Below are 18,768 nucleotides of genomic sequence, written 5' to 3'. Positions count from 1 at the left end.
CCTATTAGAAGGAAAAGATTTCACTGTCATCCATTTTCTACCAGGCACGCGTGCTGCTGCGTAAGTTCAAGCTGGACAAACGTAAGGAGTCAGCATCCTCGACAATATGTGCTTATTGGAGGGGGTACAAGGTAAATTTGCCTATTACGCATGTTTTGGTATTTCTGATTTATGAATGTAGGCACCAGAAGGATAGGGGGAGTTCAACTCAGTGTGACCTATTGTGAGCCCCTAAAACATCATATTTCAGTAAGTGTCCTTTTATGGGTGAGCAAAATGGTTGTCTGATGTTATCCCTTGGTTTGGTGTCCCTATTCTGTGCCTGGGTGGGTGCAGGTAAACTAAGTAACTAGAGATAGAACTGGCCCCTGCCTTCTCCCTCCTGATTAGATGGGATAGCAGGATAAATATACCAACCCCTCAGGGGTTCAGTACCCATTATATTCCTGCTTCCTCAACAGAACTGGGAGATATATATTTGCAAACAGCTTCCCCCCCCCCAGGGCACATGGATGAAGCTCTGGGATCAATGGCTGCCTTTAGTAGCTGTTAATTTCAGGATTCCCTTTGCTTGTGGCACCTTCATGCAGCTGAGAATTCACCCAGTGGTGAATTGTACACTAACTCCAGGCCTGGACTGAGACACAAAATAGCCCGTGGCATTTCAAGTACACAGAGGCCCAAACAGCCCCCACCAGCCCAATAAATAGTGAGTGTCTATGGCATCTTACAGCAGCCCCTCTGGCATTTGCCACAACCCACAGATTGGAAGTTCAGGCAGTGCGAATAGCAGAAAAAATGCAATTTGCACACACACTGATACAAAACACCATCAACAGGAACATTAATTTGTGGAAATAGGGGCAGGAAGTCAGTAACAATGCTATGCAGGATCACACAAAAAACAATATACATTTGTGATACAAAATGAGTTACATGGAGTAACATTATTTTGTTACACAGCAACTCTGGGGAAATGCATGATTGTGGCACTTTTTACACTGAGCTCATTGCGCTTGTGTTTGTAAATCTGCCATTTAGTCTTCATTGAAAAAGTTAAACATTTGACTGTTATACAATATCCATAATATGCATAAGCTTGTGTTTTTTCTTTATCTTTCACTACCACCTTTGCTAACAGCTATTCTCCCCACTTTCTCCTACTATGGCTGTTTGCTCATGTTCCATGCTCAGTGCATTCACGCTTCCCCTTACTCATCTCATCACATCTTTTGACTCCAATTACCGCCTCCATGCAGATGACGCACAGCTCCTTATTGCTCAGGCATCAGCCGCTCTCTCTGTGCCGTGCCGACCCTCCATCTCACAGAAATAGCAGATACTGAATCCGTCAAAACCCCCTGCTTATTATATCAATAAATCCATTGCTTGTTACAGTCAGTAATGCCTCCCAATCACCTCCTTCTCAAGCCATTCTTTCCCTATTATATTTGGCTCATCGCTATTATTTTCCCATCACATACACATTACTGCAGCTTCTTACTGATTCCTTCTTTGTAACATTACTGTAACTAACCTTCATTCGTGTCTATATACACAAAGAAATGTCAGCTATCCCCAATGTACTTTCTGCCTTGATTACAGTCCTATTATTCTGTAATCTACTGATTTCTCTCCTACTGGTATCTACCTCCATTATAGCACATATCAGCAAAATGTTCCTTTTCCCAATCATTAGCAGTAATTCATTTGTTGAAATACAGTGAATCTGCTGCTACTGTGTTTTTATTAAAAGTGCGGCAGGCAAACAGTCTCTGTATTTTATCCCTTTGATATAAGTTTCCACGATATCTTTTACATTGTCCGGTATTTTTTGGATCCGTTGTGATGCAGGGGCCATGGTAGGTAAGGAAAGTAAAAGGAGCTTCAGTTATTTTACTCTTCTTCATTGAGAATAAATGTAAATACAGTAGGAAATACAGTAGGAACTCTGTGTCTAGTCACCTATTTTCATTATTATATTTGCTAGCCTCTAACTAAATGGTGAAAATGCAAAAATGTACAATATACATTTAAATGTACAAATAGTATGTTATAGAAGGGCCTGTTCCTAGCAACTTTGCAATTGGTTGTCATTGTTTATTTTTTGTAGTTTTTTAAATTATTTGCCTTCCTCTTCTGACTCTTTCCAGCTTTTAAAAGGGAGTCACTGACCCCATAAGCCAAAAAAGTATTTCCCTGTGATGCCACAATTTTATTTTAATGTTATTATTACTTTTCTTCTGTTCAGGCCTTTTCCTAGTAATATTCCCGTCGCTTGTTAAAGCACTGTCTAGTTGTTAAGGTAAATAAAACTCTAGCAATCAGATTGCTGCTGAAATAAGAGTTGGAAGAGCTGCTGAACAAAAGGCTAAATAAAAAAACATACAAAATTTAATTGTATGGCTTGTTTAGATATAAAAAAAAGCCAGGTGTCTGGGCCCATTCTCTCAGCTGATGACTGGGGGGGCTGCCACCTATCAACCAGTGACTGATATGTGAATAAATGTTATGTGCACCACATAGTTAATGGAGCATGATATGGAGCTCTCAGTATGTGCAATAAAAATGTAAACTTTTAATTTTGCCCAGTAAGTTCATTGCGTGCTCCATATTATTGCAAGTACAGGTATGGGACCCATTATCCAGAAAGCTTGGGACCGGGAGTTTTCCGGATAAGGGGGCTTTCCGTAATTTTGATCTCCTACCTTAAGGGGCTGATTTTCTAAGACACGATTTCGAATCCGAATTGGAAAAATTCCGATTGGAACATACATTTTGCGACTTTTTCGTATTTTTTGCGATTTTTTTCAGCGTCTTTACGATTTTTGCGTAAAAACGCGAGTTTTTCGTAGCCATTACGAAAGTTGCACAAAGTCGCAATTTTTTCGTAGCGTTAACACTTGCGCGCAAAGTCGCGCCTTTTTCGTAGCGTTAAAACTTAAAAGGCGTGACGTTTTGCGCAAGTTTTAACACTACGAAAAAATCGCGACTTTGCGCAACTTTCGTAATGGCTACGAAAAACTCGCGTTTTTACGCAAAAATCGTAAAGACGCCGAAAAAAACGCAAAAAATACGAAAAAATCACAAAATTACCGATCATTACGAAAAAAACGCAAACAGACGCATTCGGCCCGTTCGTGGGTTAGTAAATGTGCCCCTAAGTCTACTAAAAGAATTATTTAAACAGTAATAAAACCCAAAAGGGTTGTTTTGGCTCCAATAAGGATTATTTATATCTTTGTTGGGATCAAGTGAAAGGTACTAATATATTATTACAGAGAAAATGGAAACCAATTTCAAAAATGTGAATTATTTGATTACAGTGGGGCCTATGGCCTTTCCGTAATTCAGAACTTTCTGCATAATGGGTTTCCGGATAAGGGGTCTGATACTTGTACTTCTAGTCATGATATAATGGTAGCCCCAGGGCATCACCTTGGGCTGAATTGTTTTATCATAATGCAGGCAATTCAGTTTATTCGTTAAAATTACAGGTGCGAAAAGAATTCCGAAAACGGTTTAAATCCACAGCATCAAAGAAGCTAGCCAACTTTATCTACCTAAGAATTGTAAGTCTTTTTTCCTTTTATCTTAGGAATGTGTAGAGTAAATGCCACATCTTCAGATCATCATCCTGTTGGAAAATTGTTCATAGACACTGATTATAGCTAAATACACAGAATAGGTCCATGTTTTAAAGGGAAACTAGACATATAATTAATTTGTGGTGTGTCATACTTTTCTGCCACAAAAGCAAAAGCTCTTTAACTGTTTATGGCTGAGACGCTAGCTATCTTTATAGCAGTACCAAATAGCTCCCAGAGCTCATAGTTTACATTAGTAATGGATTTGGATATCTTGATATGATTTATTATGAAAAGCAAAACCCAGTTTAATGAGAACTCTATATATGTTTTGATTGTATCCTGAAAGGAAATCTCTTTCTCTTTTTCTTTAAAACAGCTGCAAATGTATTTTCTTGGCCTGAAAAAAAATGTACCATCAATGTCCCCAACCAACAAAACGTGGGCTCCTCCAAAGTACAAGTTTCTTGCTCCTGCCAGCCAAGAAATTATGAGGATATTCCACCACTGGAAGGTTAGAATGAATGCCTATGTCTTGCTCTTCTATCCTTAGCAACACACACTGCTCTTTCTCTTTCATTGGCTATGGTAATACATTGTACAGTACTTGTATTCTGGTGAATTAAACCAGTGGGCCTGCAGGTAACCCTACAGGATTGGCATGTCTTATCATATCCATGGTCCTTATTATGTGACTCTCATACCTGTAAGGTTGTGAAGATCTATTTTTGGCATGGTTCAGTTGTTTGGACCTTGCATAGGGCCAATGTTAAATTGCCTTAGTGAACTAATTTACTGCCTCCAATTGTTGTCTCTGATGTAGAGAGTATAAAGTTTTTTTTATTGTTTTGAATACAGAGGTAAGGGCTAAGAAATGTCTAAAGGTCCCCTAAAATTGGCCAGATATCGATCGGCCACGTTAGAAAATTCAGTCAGATCAGGGACCGCATTGGCTTGTTGATGGGGTCCCCGAACCGACTGCCCCATTGCCGCCCACATAATTTGATTGTTTGGCCAAACGATCGAATTATTTTTTTTTTACCTAAATGCTCCCCGATATTGCCCACCCATAGGTAAAAAGGGAAAAGCTTAGCACAGTCAAAGTAATAATCCTTATTTGTCAATTTATCTCTTATCTAGATCTATGTGTGTTTCTTCTTTTTGTGCCCTGAAACAGAAAGCTACACTTGTCTGTGCTTTTATTCACCAGGAATAAATAGTACAATGTGCCATAAATAGTCAATAGCAGTGTATTTATCATTACAGTAATCAGCTCCAAGGGAACCCTGCTGTATTGCTTGTAGGCAGCAGAGCAATAATAGGAATGTTCTGCTCAGTGGCTTCTATTCCTGACTCATCTTATATTTTGGGAACCATAAAAGCACTTCTCGGGCTGGGAAATGATTGATCCTGTCTAAGTGCATTTATTGTTGAAAGGTTAAAACCTAAGAACCTCCCAACCTCCTTTTAAATGAATTAAGCTTTTAGACAACTCTACATATATGCTGGTTAGTCAATTGTGTCTGCATATCAAACCACACTATTTGCTATAACCCTCTCTTCATCTCTTCCACAGTGTAAGAAATTCAGAGAGAACCTAACACCCCAGAAGAAAGCTATTCTACAGGACAAACTCTGTGCTAGTGAGCTATTTAATGGCAAAAAGAAATGTTACCCTGCAAGGTCAGTATTAATGAGTACAGCGATGGCTTGGTTCCTGCTAAACATAATTATGCTGCTATGGTGGGAGGTTTAATGGATTTACTAAGAAGTGCTTGTTTGCAATAGACAAAATGGTTATCATAATGTGCACATTATAGCTGCTGCTCAGGAAACCATCACATATAAACCATTCACTGCTCTGATGGAAATATTTGCCTTTTTCAGAGGAGCTGCAGGATTTGTATTTGTGTTTTAATGTATATCTATATAAATATGCAGGTTTGGTATGGTGGGCACCTTCCAGGAAACCATGAATGAAGGGGCCACTAATCACTCTCCCCTCTTTATTCACCTTTATTTTCTTCTTGTCAGATCTCTTTCCTTGACTCCTTGCTTTCTCTTCTTTCTACCTCTCTTTATTTTTGCTGTCCCCCTTTCTATACTGACCGGTTTGTTTGGACTTTATCTCTCTCACTTTTAACTCCTTTTCCTACCCCTCTCTACTTCTTTTTCTTATCTCTCTTCTTATTTCTAATGATGCCCTATTTATACAGGACCATAAAAAGATTATTGGGTTTCTGATGGTGGGCTTGCTGAGGAACACACTCCCTTAATAGCTTTAAAACTCCTGCAGTGGAATAATGTGAAGGAAGGATCATACTGATCAGTTATATATTTTTCACTTCCGTGTTCACGCGGATATTTAACCCTTCCAAATCCTAATTAGCATATGCTAATTAGGATTCAGATTTGGTTCGGCCAGGACAGCGAATTCGCCCGAATCCGAACCCTGCCATAAAAGGCCGAATATATATATATATATATATATATATATATATACACACAATACAGTGGAACATAGGAGTGCACAGGCATGTAATTGTTGGCATCATGTATACAAACAGAACAAAACTGCTTTAACATCAGACCTTTTTAAAGGTTTGTACAAAAATATTGTTTCTGTTGGTCAACATTTTCTGTCTCCAGTGGGAACTTAAAAAAATATATATAAAGCATTATTCAGTTTTGTCAGCTCAATTGATCTGGTGATAAATGAAGGCAGATTTTGTTCACAGTCCTAGGTATATCTGATTTCTAAACCTGTACCCTATATAATAAAAAATATATCCATCCATGTTATCTTTGCAGCCTGCAGCTTAAACATTCCTTCCGTACATAAGTAATTCATATTCTAGAACACCAATCCTGGCTGTATTCACAACTAGAAAAACAGGCTTTGCTGCAAATGCCCTTAGCCATAAATGTTTCTAAAAGCTGGGATGGTGTATAGCGATTGGGGTTGACATACATAAAAGTGAATACTTTGCCATTTTGCAACAAAGGTGATGATTAACAATGTAATTTCCCAATAAGAGAATATAATTGTAATTAAACTGCAATTGCTTTTTTAGTGTTGCCAAACCATTCCAGGGAGATTATGTGGGTATCCAGAAAAACCCCAAATTACAAAAGGGTGCCAGTGGTGTTTCTGGAAAATTGCTGGTCGCGGCCAATGTGGAAAGAATCACCAAAACTAATGGCAAGGTAAGCTTCTTCAAACTTTTCACTTGAGCTCCCCATCTTGGAAAGTGTCTGTGACACTGCACATGCTCAGTGGGATCTGAGCAGCTGCTGAGAAGATGAGTTTAGGAATCATAGCACATTATTAAGCAGAAAATGAGGCTGGCCTGTCATATAAGCTGATGCTATGGGGCTGATTATTATGAATTGCACTGGTTTCTGAGCTGCCATGTAGTAATTATTAATGTATTAATTACTAATCAGCCTTATATTGTTACATTTATATTCTATATATACAGTATAGTGTGAGTGGGTCCCTAAGCTCAGTAACTGACAGCAGCACAGAGCATGTGCAGGGAATCAGCAGAAAAGAAGATGGGGGGCTACTGGGGCATGTTTGGGGGCACAGATCTTCCCTGCTAAAGGGCTGGGGTTGCCTTGGGATGGTACAGAGGCCCAAAACATAATGTACAAATGTACATAATGTACAACACTACTTCTTTAGTCAGGCTTTAGTTCTCCTTTAAGGTAGCCATACAGCAAGGTCACTAAGTGAGTGGATCTTTCCCCCTGATATGTGGGCGATATCAGGCCAAACAATCTGATTACAATGGCAGGAATATGAGGCAAAGGAGTGAGGTCTGCATCAGTGAGCCAATGTGGTCCTTGATTCACCAGAAAAATCAAACCTGCCCAATTTTTGGCCAGATATCAGTTGGGGAGGCCCATTGGAGGGCCCCATTCACGGATCAGCAGCTTAAATGTGCCTGTTTTACGTAGCATATTATTCACTTATCCCCTGCTCTATTGAACAGTAGCCCATCATATTCTGTATGTCCTTGCTCTCCTGCACATAAATGTACAGAAGCAGAATACTCAGTGCCCTTATATTTGGTTCTTGAGCTTAGAAAACAAACAGGAGCAGCTATGGAGCTGAAATGCATGAAATTTAAGCTTACTGCATGCAATCTAGTGCCCCCATAATTTTTACATATGTCTTTTGCTCTTTGTACTTTTATATGCTGATGTTTATTCTGCTGCTTGCTCTTTTAGGGATCCCCTATGCTGTTACTGTTGACAAATACCCATTTAGGACTTATGACTACCAAAGGGCAAGTAAAATCACTAGCCAAGTTAGACGAGATTGCCAGTGTTTCCGTCAGCAAGTTCAACGATGGAATCTTTGTAATCCAGTTGACTCCGGTACTGTAAATCCTTTCTTTTACAGGGCTACTGTTTCCTATGCTTGTTTAGCCATGCTAAATTGAGGCTACAACCTTGTCCTTGTGTCCTTCTTCTTCTAGATATCATGCTTTCTTATTTCTGATATGGTAAACTTTATTATTATTCACTGACTTAAGCCAGAGTTTTAATGTTTGTTTCATGGCCCCCTGCCTACCCAAAGGCACTTCATAATAACGTCATCATTTTCCTATAATCTAGCCCATAACTGACCCTACTGCACTGACCAAGGGGCTTATTACTGCGTTGCTATGGTTTCCAGCCAAACATCTGCTAGTTTGTGGTATCTTGTTGGGGCAAACTAAAAGGCAAACCAAAATTTTTTTTTATCTCAACAGTTTTCAAAATAAAGATACTTGTACAGATCTCTCATATCCTATTATAAAACATCACTAGCCACATTTCACTGTGTTACCCCTTGTGATATATAGAAATGTGATGCAGGAATGCTGAACAGGAGACCAAAGTTATGTGGGAAAAGGACTCATTGTTGAGGTCTCTAACCTCTATATTGTGAGTGGCTGCAGGTAAAAATGCAGCATATCTGGCTTTATGGATTGGTAGCACTGTCAGCAAAATATAGCTTATTGCTGGGGGGTTTATTTATTGTAGCCTTGTTTGGAGCAGCTGTGTCCTTTGAAAAGTAAAGGGAAAAAGCCCTCTAAATTGGGGGAGATTTATCAACATTCGAGTTTGATTTTTTTTTTTTCATGATTCGAGTTTTTTTTGTACTAAAAAAAATTCAAATTCAGATTTCAAAAAATTGAATGTCAAAGAATCTGAAAACTCAAATGTGAAAATTCGCTATCTAAAAGCTTGCGAGTTGTCCTAGGCAGAGCCAAGCCAAACTTAAATCTTTTGAGTTTTTCGAGTTTGTAAACTCTAAAAGTTTTCCTTATTAATGAGTTTTATTATTATGAGTTTATTCGATTTAGAATAACAAATTCGAATTCACATGCTTGAAAATTGACAAGCCCATTAGTGTCCATGTCAGTGACTTTTTCTTACATTTCATTGTAGACAGTCCTATATGCTTTATATATATATATTCACAGACCCCAGATAACCCTATTATTTATTCACAGACAGCAACTGCAGGATTAAAAGGAGACTTCCTACTGTCCAGCCTGAATACAATCGAAATTCTGTCCAAGCTGTACCAATCTGTACTGGAAGCAACAAAAAATAAACTAAATGTTAAGATCAGCGATGAGTAAGTATTCATAATCGTAGGCTAAGGGCGGGTTTCACAATGCTGCCCCCCATGCTTCGTATCTCTGCGCTTACCTTTTCATCGCTGAAGGAAAGTCAAGGGGGGTGCGTCGCTAGTGCAGAGAGCGTGCTTGTGCTCCCTGTACTAGAATAGCCAAATTTCCAGTTTAAAAACCAGAAATGAAGCTCTTAGGCTGATGGCAGACGAAATACGCTATATGTAGCTGAAATACGCATAAAAATGCAAGAGAATGCAAAGTCTCATATTTTTATGCGTATTTCGGCGACATGTGCCTGCACCTGAGCTTATCTTGTTCATTCAGGTGCAGGCACATGTAGGAGGCGTAGGGCGGTATTTTCAGCAATCGCTTTTTTGCTCACCACAAATATCCACCCATGCCGCGTCTGCCATCAGCCTTAGAGTTGCCAGGAGCAGCATTTTGCCATCCCCATTAACCTGCGGGGGTGCTGCTGCCTGAGGTGAATTTCTAAACTTGCCTCTTGGCAGCAGCGCCCATGGCTAAGGGGAAATACAGCCAGCATACTTGGCATTCTTTTCCCCCCAGCCTTGTTGCTTTTCTTTTGGGGCTTTGTAAAGTCACACAAGGGCAGAGGTTCCTGATTTTTCCAGTTCAGGCCCCATCACCATTAAGATCCAAGATTTGGTCAAGTTCCAAGAATATCTTGGGTAGAAAATAAGTTCTAACCCACTATCTCAGCCTAACTGACCTTCAAGCTCGGTTTCCAGGAGTATCTAGGAGAAAAAAATATGCATTGTCCCCAAATCCAAACCTTAAAGAGATACTGACACCAGAAATAAAATCATTTTTACACTGCCTTTGCATGCTCTTTATAATTTTGCCATAAAATGATTTGCATGATGCTTTTACATTATCTATTTGATGCCCCATGTCCCTCTATGACGGCGGGCCCATATTTGTGCAGTAAGAGTTCGTTTGCATTAGAAGCTGTAACTGACAGGCTGAGAAGGGACAGTAAGGTTGGTAAAACAGTCAGGTTTAGGAACTTCAAGTACTTACAAAATCAGACGTATCAGTGAAAAACCATCTACATGACCTATAGGCAACTTTTATCATACATTCTTTGAAGAGTAGTTTTTTAGTGTCAGTATCACTTAATGGCCTCCAAACCGCCCACCCCCCCCAGTCACTGCTGCATTAGGGGAAACGTTTCTCCTGTGACTGGTCTGTGTATGGGACAAAACTAATTGCTTTATATCTAATTAGGTATAAACAGAGCTTGTTCAGACTGGGTGAGGCAGGGAATCCTGTTGACTGAAAATGTTTTGTGTTTTCTTTTTAACATTGAACAAACCTGCAGTGCATTGCATGTGTAGCTGAAGACTATTACAGAGTTATTTTACATTTGGTTATGATTTAAGCTACCAGTTTATGCACATTTGCACTACTCCATACAAAACGTCTGTGTCACGTCTATATACTTCAGATATACTTGTTCCTGTGTAGATTCATTTCAGGGACTTGAAAATAAGCAGCGGGCAATGCAGATGGAATGGGCACTGCCCTGGATAGATATCTTACTATTATTCTTATATCTTACGATTATTAAAATGAATATGTAATGATTTATTTGAACTGTTTTCTCTTTTCTTTAAAGATTTTCAGTGAAGTTCAAAAAGGATCCAATAGCTCTGAAGTTCATTGAAGCAAGTGTTCAGAATGGAAAGGGTCCCGTCTACAAGAAGAAAAGCAGCCAAACAGTGGAAGTCTTTGTATAGTGATCATGAGTGTATGAAGGGGCTTTAAAACCTGCTTGAACCTAATTTTTTGCAATGTGCAACCTTAAAATGGCTATTCTTCATAATCAGAGAAGGGTTTCCAAACCTTACCGTGATCTCCATCTGCCTTGCAAGCCACAAAGGAATCAGATTCTGTAGCAGGAGTAGGATATACCTAGTCGTGGGTCTTATTCTCACACCTTTTCGTTTGAAAGGCTTTCCACCTTTTGTCATCTATTCTTCCACTTCTTTTAATGCTGCCTTGAATCATCAAAGGCTCCTTCCCCTCCCTATGCATATTGGCACCTTTCAATAATCAAAAAAAACTACCTGCTCCAAGGACTATTTTCTCTTCTCCCTGTGATGAGCCCAAGCTATTGTATAGTTGCAATTTGCACAAATGGCCTCGCTGTGTAAAAATGTCATTTGACTGCTGCACTTACAGTTCCAAGGGATGTCCCTGTGCAATTACATAGTGCTGTGTATACAAGATTCTCCCTGAGCATCAACTTTATTATAGTAGGACCTTAGATGTATTTTAATAAAAGAATGATTTTACCTCAAATGCACTCATTAATTATGCTGAAACCTTTAGAAATCCTCAAATTCCATTTTCTTTTTGTACAAAGGCCCCAAATACATAACTTATATTTTGGGGACAGTTCACAGATTTTCATAGAGGCAAATTCATATTCCTATTTGTCCTACTGCTAGGCCAATCTCTTTCTGATATCCTCCTTCCTAAATAAGAAATGCCACAGATTATAGATGCACAATTTCTGCAAATAGTAGCCGATGGATAATAGCAAATATAATAGCGAATGATTGATGATCCAGTTTAAGGACTAATGTTTGAAGACAAGAGGAGGTATAACTTTGGCATATCATGTTTTAAAATATATTTACATTTATTTATAACCAGTTAAGATAAAATGAAAGCATGATAATGCCATGTTTCAGGCCGTAATGCCTGTATCCTTAGGAAATATGTATATGTAGCGAGAGAGGTACTGGAGGTTCCAAAGGCTGCACCCAAAGGTAGAAGTCAGGCTGCTGGGAATGTGCACAAATCCCTTTTGGAAAGTAATATTTTATGAACTACCGTCTACAGTCTGATCTCCAAAAAATCACTGTAACGTGAGGACAAGTAGATCTTCACTGTAAAGATTGTTCTCTCTTAAGAGGTCTTCACCTGTGCCTTCTTAAGCAGTATGTCAGCTGGTATTAATAAACAATTTATTTTAAAAGGATACTCCTCTGTGTTGCCTCGTTGTGGTCTTCTTCTATAGACTCCATTTTAATACATTTTGAAACATATTTCCCTTTTCTCTGTAATAATAAAACAGTACTTTGTACTTGATCCCAACTAAGATATGATTACTCCTTATTGGAGGCAAAACAATCCAAGTTTTAATGCCTTTTAAGCAGACTTAAGGTATGGAGATCCAAATTAGGAAAAGATTCCTTATCCAGAAAACCCCAGGTCCCAAGTATTCCAGATTACAGGTCCCATACCTGTAATACCTTCAGTTTCAGAGTGGAGTGTTGTAGACTGAGGTATTCCAATCCTTTTGGTACTATATTGTCAGTTATATATTATGAAAAAGTGCAACAACATGTGACAAAGCTACATTTCTACTTTTATCGGATCGATGACAGACAGAAAACTGTAAGGAGAAGCAGGAAACCAACGCGCATTCCTACCTTCATGCAAACCAGTCCCCGGTCTCCATTAGAGAAGCACGCTTCATGCATCTGTCCTCGACGTTGAAATATTGACTATTGAATCTCTGCTGCCTGCCACCAACATTTTGCCTGACTTGACTTCGCCTCTGCCTGATCCCTTTTGTACCATGTTTACTAGAATACCTTTGCTGTGTGTAGGATCCCTGTCAACTCCCCTGCAGAAAGTCCAGGGCCCCAAAAGAGCATCGGTGAACACCGGGGTTGGCAGGGCTTTCCAGCTACAACTAATAGGTACTTCTGGCAGTTTCTGAAGATCTGAGCCGAGTCTCTGCAGATTGTGTTGTGATCCCATCATACAATTCATTATATCCTTGTAATGACATATTCCTCAAAGGGTGAAGAAACAAACTAACACAGTTCACTAGCAGGGAACCCTCAAACAACTACACAAGTGAGCAGACAGTTGTCAATTCTCCTCTCACACAATATAATGAACTGTTCTTTACTCTTAATGAAAGAGCCAAATAAAGAGCCCAAATCTATGAGTAATGCTGGGTTAAACTAAGGGGCTGATTTATCAACACTTGAATTTATTTATATATTTATTTTTTGGGCTAAAATCCATGAATTCAAGTTATGGTTTCAAAAACTTGAATATTCAATATTTTTTAAACACAAAACCTGGAATGTAAAACTTCAGTATCTAAAACCTTGCAAGTTCATGTAGAAGTCAACAGGAGTTGTTCTAAGCTAAATTTAGATTTTTTGTTTTTTTTGATACTTGGTAGACCCATTAAAAACAATGGGTACAATGTGAATGTGATGTATTCAAGCTTTTTTTTAATTCATTTGACCATTATTTTTTATATTGAAATTTTAAAGAAATATACAAACATTCAAGTTTATTTAAACTGAAAAAGAAAACTCACACACACAAATTGGAAAACTGATGAGACTTTATGACAGGGTTTACATTGTTCCTTATGGCAACAGAAGTATACATTTAAGTCCTGACTGTAATAGTTGGACAAATCTGTGTAACTTATACCTTATGACTCTTACCTGATATGCCCCTGCACCAGTCACATCATTCATATCTAATTTGACACAGAAGGTTTATGGCCACAAACACAAGTCAAAATGATTCTAAAACAATTGACAAAACAATGACTTTTTTGGTTAGTTTAAGTCAAATACTCTTGCTTCATAAGATATAATCGTTCATGGGTTTAAAGAGCTGTAAGGCAGATTTGAATGAATACCTACAGCAAGGATTAAACTTTCAGAGCACCAGGAAGATATATACACCTCTGTCTGACGTAAACACAATCGAATATGTGAACTAACCATTTACTACAACATATTTTCAACTGGTAGCAAGCAACATGAGCGCCAAGGCAGTTCATTTAGCAAGAGGGAAGAAAAACATGGTGGAATACCCATCATACATCTAAATGCATGCGAGGAATGGCATTTAGCTATTGTATGTGACTGGAAGTACAGAAACTTGGAAAAGAAAGTAACAGGTATTTCAATTGGTGCTTAGTGATGCCATGTGTCACATGACTCACTGAAACGTGTGTATTATAATAAATAATGTACCCCCTGTTGTAAAATATGACTATATGTCACCTTGGATTTCAATGGCTTTTATAAAAGCACTTGGCCTTTAGTCTGTTATTAGTAATATCCTTATATTTTACAATAGGGGATACATTATTGACTACATAAAAGGTGCTTAGTAATGTCATCAGGTATAATCAGTGCTGTCACATGACTCACTGCAACTGTTGTAAATTAAAGGAGAAGGAAAGGCAAAGTCACTTGGGGGTGCCAAAATGTTAGGCACCCCCAAGTGACTTAAATCGCCTACCTTGTACCCCGGGCTGGTGCCCCTGTACGGAGAAAACAGCACCAGCACGGGGCACCTGGAGCGCTTCCTGCTTCCTTTCCGAAAATGCCAGTGGTTGGCGCATGTGCAGTAGAGTGAAAAGCAGACTTTTCTGTTTAAGTTCTGCGCATGCGCACACAGGGAACCCGGAGGGAGGAAGCGATCGCTGCTACCCCGTGCTGGTGCTGTTTTCTCCGTACAGGGGCACCAGCCCAGGGTACAAGGTAAGCGATTAAAGTCACTTGGGCGTGCCTAACATTTTGCCTTTCTTTCTCCTTTAATAAGGATATTAGAAGTCATCTTAGAATTCCATTAAAGTGCACAGGCTTTGGCTTCATAAATTTATATTGTCATGTAATTCCAAGGAACAATATCCTTATACTTCACAATAGGAGGTAAGTTATTCCCTATTTATTGGAGTCCATTAAATCAAGAACTGGTCTGACTGCCATGTTTTTTTCCACTTTAAAGCAAATTGGAGACAGACTGGGTTTTTGGGATTCCATTGGATCAGCTTGAAGCTAATTGGGGATTATTGGCCACAGCCTTACCTCAGTGCACCATGGTGGGAGTTATTTATCTGAATATATATTCATTTGATAAATGCAAGCAACCACAATTGCTGGCATAAAAGTACTATCTTGAAATGCAGAGCTTCTCATACACACTAGCAAGCAGCAATAAAGTTCAGAAAGCAGCATTTTGATGAGCGTCATACTGCAAGCAGCAGTGATCAAAAGGCACCATAGACTACATTCAGAAACCCCGATAAATAGGGTAGTATGTCAGTAACTGCTCTGTTATATTCTGGCTACTACTAAGAACATTCTGCGGTTGTGCCGCCTTTATAAGATTTCTACACTATTTATTAGTATTACTGCATATAATATTTGATCTCACAGCAGGAGGATTCTCACTTGCTTCTCTCTCTCTTCATAGCTGTACAAATATTAGAATATTAGAAGCATAAATGTATATATTTGTCCTAGCAACTATATTTTATTCAGCATTTTTTGCATCTGTTCTCCTAAATCTATGGTAAAATCTACAGCATTAGAAACACCTCATTGTGTTCATCCAATCAAGTGCCGTAATTTTGAGTTTAGCTCTCTCTCCTTAGCCAGCAAGTCCCCACTATGTTTTTTGTAAGCTTCAAAATCTCTTCTCAGCTGCTCAAAGTGGTTTTCACCATCTTCCAGTTTGCTCTGAAGCTCTGACACTCTGGCATCAGCGTCAACAGCCGCCCTGTCTCTTTGGTACCTCTCTTCTGCCTTCTTTAGTGACTTTTCAGCTTCTCGTAACCGAACACTGAGCTCAGCAGCTTCTCTCTGCCGCTCTTGCAGGGTTCTCCCTCGCTCCATGCACAGATTTAAAAGTTCCTGCTTCTCCTTCTTAAGTTCTTCCAGTCTTTTGTCTGCTTCAACCTTCTCAGCTTTCTTTATCTCCTCCAGACGTGCCAGCTTCTCTTCAGCTTCATGACGGCTTTCCTCTGAAACCTGCAACACAATAAACCAAGTTACACCAATTTTCAGATTTATCTAAATATGTTCATATCCAAATGGAAATAATCCTTTATTATTATTATTAATGCACCATGAGAAGGTGACATAACAGCCAGCTATCACTTAGTGAAACAAAAACTAGAGCGTCAGCGTCTTGCATCAGAGGTAGCCAACCCAATGACATGCTGGGAGAAGGGCCTCATCCCCAGTGCAATAAAGCTACCTTTCTGGTTACAGAGGATGGCAGGAACAGCATTGTCCTCTTGAAAAAACAAAATGCATTCCTGAAGGTGCTTAAAATCATATTTATTATAGACAGGGCCGCCATTAGGGTACTGTTGTGCCCGGCCCGGTGAAAAGCACCTGGCTGCGTTGTGAGAATTATGCAAATTGATAAGTTACATATAAAGTTACTTAAAAACTTTCCCAATTTACAGAATTTCTGCTAAACTAGATGCGTATATAATCTGTATATGGCGCAATGGCAAGGCATGGGAGACTGACTGGGGAATCAGGGGCAAACTCCAATCACCCCCAATGAACTAAAACTTCAGGTAAATGAACTGACTTATTAGCACATGAATCCATATGACTATACTATAGAAGCAATGCCAGGGCAGGCAGGAGTGTAGGGGTTAAACTCCAGGCAAGGCGCACTGCCCCCAATGACCTGACTGCTATTAGCACATTAGCTACTGGAACTCTTTCTGATACACACAGGGACACACAGGGAGCAGGGACAATGTTGCCACACTGGGCGGGCTCTTGCCTTTAGGCTGTGAGAGAGAGAGGCCAGTTCCAGGCCGCCTGTTCGCTTCTCCTCCTGCAGCCGCTGCACTTCCGCCCTGAGTGAGTCCAACTTCCGCCCGGAGCTCGCCTCCTGCTCTATCAGCCTCGCTTCCGTGGCGCCCAGCTGGGCCCTCAGCTCCCGGATACACTGGTCCCTGTGCAGGAGTTGGGGGTGCTCGCTTTCCCGCAGCCTGTCGCACTGCTCCCGCAGCTCCTGGTTCTGCTGTTTGTATTCGTCCTTAAAGCGGATGATTTGCTGGTGATTAGCGGCCAATATAGCGAACCTCTCCTCCAGCCGCTCCCCTCTCTCCCTCTCCGCCTGCAGCCGCCGGGCCGCCTCCCCGCTCTGTTTCCCCAGCTCCTCATTCACCCGCTCCAGCTGCTGCCACTTTAGCTGCGTCTCGTCCGCCCGTTGCTTCAGCATGCAGATCAGCTGCGACTGTTCGTCCAGTCGGGACCGGAGCATCTCATTCTCCATTTTCTCATCCCAGGGCAGCTTGTGGAGTTGCTTGAGGGCGGGGAGCCCATCCCCACCCCGGTTGGCCCCCTCTTCGCCAGGCATATCGCTGGTGACTTTAACTCACTCCGGTGTATGAAGCTCAAGTGCCAAAAGCTTCACTCGTCTCCCAGGGCAACAGCTATACCTGATTGCCATGGGCAACGGCTGTCAGCCAATCATTTGTTGCCTATAGTCGGTGCTCTCCCCACATTTGCTAACAGTAAGAAAGACCCGCCCCCTCTCTATGTTGGTAGCGAATCAGAGAGTTAGCTGGCAGCGGGATGTTCCAATCACGGGCTTCCTGTTGCAGTGCTGCTTGTGTAGAATTAGGGAGGGAGCCGACCCTGCGGGGAGAGTATTGTAGCGTTAACAACACACTTCGAAACGTCAATTTAATAAAAAATGATTGCAGTCATTGCAGCCTCTATAATGAATTTGCTGTGGGGTCCAGTAACATCTATGTTTTGCGACGTATGTAGTGAGAAATGGGCAAATTAAGAGCTTTTAAAATCTGAAATGGATACCATTAGCTTCCATTCCTCAGTAACCAACCGGATATGGGCAATAACTGGGCAGGCTGGGGGAGGGGCTCTGGGCAAAGTCGCCTCTCACTGGTTAGCGCGGCCTTTGGAACTGGAGGCGCATGGAAAGCTTTGAATAATAAACTCAACTTTTTAAGAAATGTGTGAGTTCTCTCACCGTCACTTCCAGCTGTTTCCAAATGATCTTCATAGGAATTGCTGGGTGTCAGAGGTTTAGAGCATATCACCCTAATGCACATGTTGCTAGGTTGGCACCGTGCTGCAGAGCTATGGGAGTGTATGGGCGGCAGTGGGGATGGTAGTGCCATGAGGCGAGGTTAGATCCTTCATCAGGGAACTTTATCTGGGCTGGAAACGGCTTCCCCTGGAAAATCTGCACTGATTTTTAAAAAATTTTTTTGTATTGGAAATTGTGCTTTTGTGCAAAGAGCGATTTTAACATTAAAAAAATGGACATCCTTTCCTTGCCTGGCAACAAGAGAGGGCTACAATGGGTCTGCGGCCTAAGAGCTAAAAAAACTACATAGGAGATGGTGTTGGATCAATAGATCACATCCTACAGTCAAAATATAAAGGGACCGATAGAAAAATCTGATGTGTAACCTACACCAGAACACAACTGCTAGAAGGGAACACTGCAAGCTGCATCCAACTAGATAAAATCTGATGGTGCCTGAAATACTTTTTTCTCTCATTGAAAAATATTGACTGTCAGATAGAGATGTAGAAACAAAACTCATCTGATCTTGCATTATAGCCATGGGGATCTGATAGAATTTGGTAAAAATCTCCCCATTAGCTTATTAGTCTAATGCCAGACAGCGCTGAATCTCGGCCTGTGGATAAATGCAGGCTTAGAATCAGCCCCTACTCTGG

At 40.4% G+C, this 18,768-nt stretch overlaps 2 protein-coding genes across 4 annotated transcripts in view; one reads left to right on the top strand and one right to left on the bottom strand.

Annotated features, from left to right (window-relative positions):
- myo1a (myosin IA) overlaps positions 1-12,235 on the top strand; it is a 57,650-nt gene extending 45,415 nt beyond the window's left edge. For 2 of the 3 annotated variants that reach the window (XM_012956815.3, XM_031895899.1), the window contains 8 exons: positions 45-131; positions 3,498-3,572; positions 3,967-4,101; positions 5,164-5,270; positions 6,662-6,794; positions 7,824-7,973; positions 9,098-9,225; positions 10,863-12,235. In XM_012956815.3, the coding sequence (XP_012812269.1) occupies positions 45-131; positions 3,498-3,572; positions 3,967-4,101; positions 5,164-5,270; positions 6,662-6,794; positions 7,824-7,973; positions 9,098-9,225; positions 10,863-10,983 (936 nt within the window). In that variant the 3' untranslated portion in view covers positions 10,984-12,235. 3 annotated transcript variants of the gene reach the window in all.
- A 2,950-nt stretch (positions 12,236-15,185) lies between these two features.
- On the bottom strand, positions 15,186-17,684 carry ccdc89 (coiled-coil domain containing 89). The gene is made up of 2 exons (XM_002939711.5): positions 16,832-17,684; positions 15,186-16,056 (listed from the first exon to the last, which is right to left on the bottom strand). The coding sequence occupies exons 1-2, from the start codon at positions 17,411-17,413 to the stop codon at positions 15,634-15,636; spliced, it is 1,005 nt and encodes a 334-aa protein (XP_002939757.3). The 5' UTR covers positions 17,414-17,684; the 3' UTR covers positions 15,186-15,633.
- Positions 17,685-18,768: the final 1,084 nt, after the last annotated feature.

The sequence above is a fragment of the Xenopus tropicalis genome, chromosome 2 (assembly GCF_000004195.4).
Source record: "Xenopus tropicalis strain Nigerian chromosome 2, UCB_Xtro_10.0, whole genome shotgun sequence".
Taxonomy (NCBI): domain Eukaryota; kingdom Metazoa; phylum Chordata; class Amphibia; order Anura; family Pipidae; genus Xenopus; species Xenopus tropicalis.
This window is presented reverse-complemented; position numbering and strand designations above follow the sequence as displayed.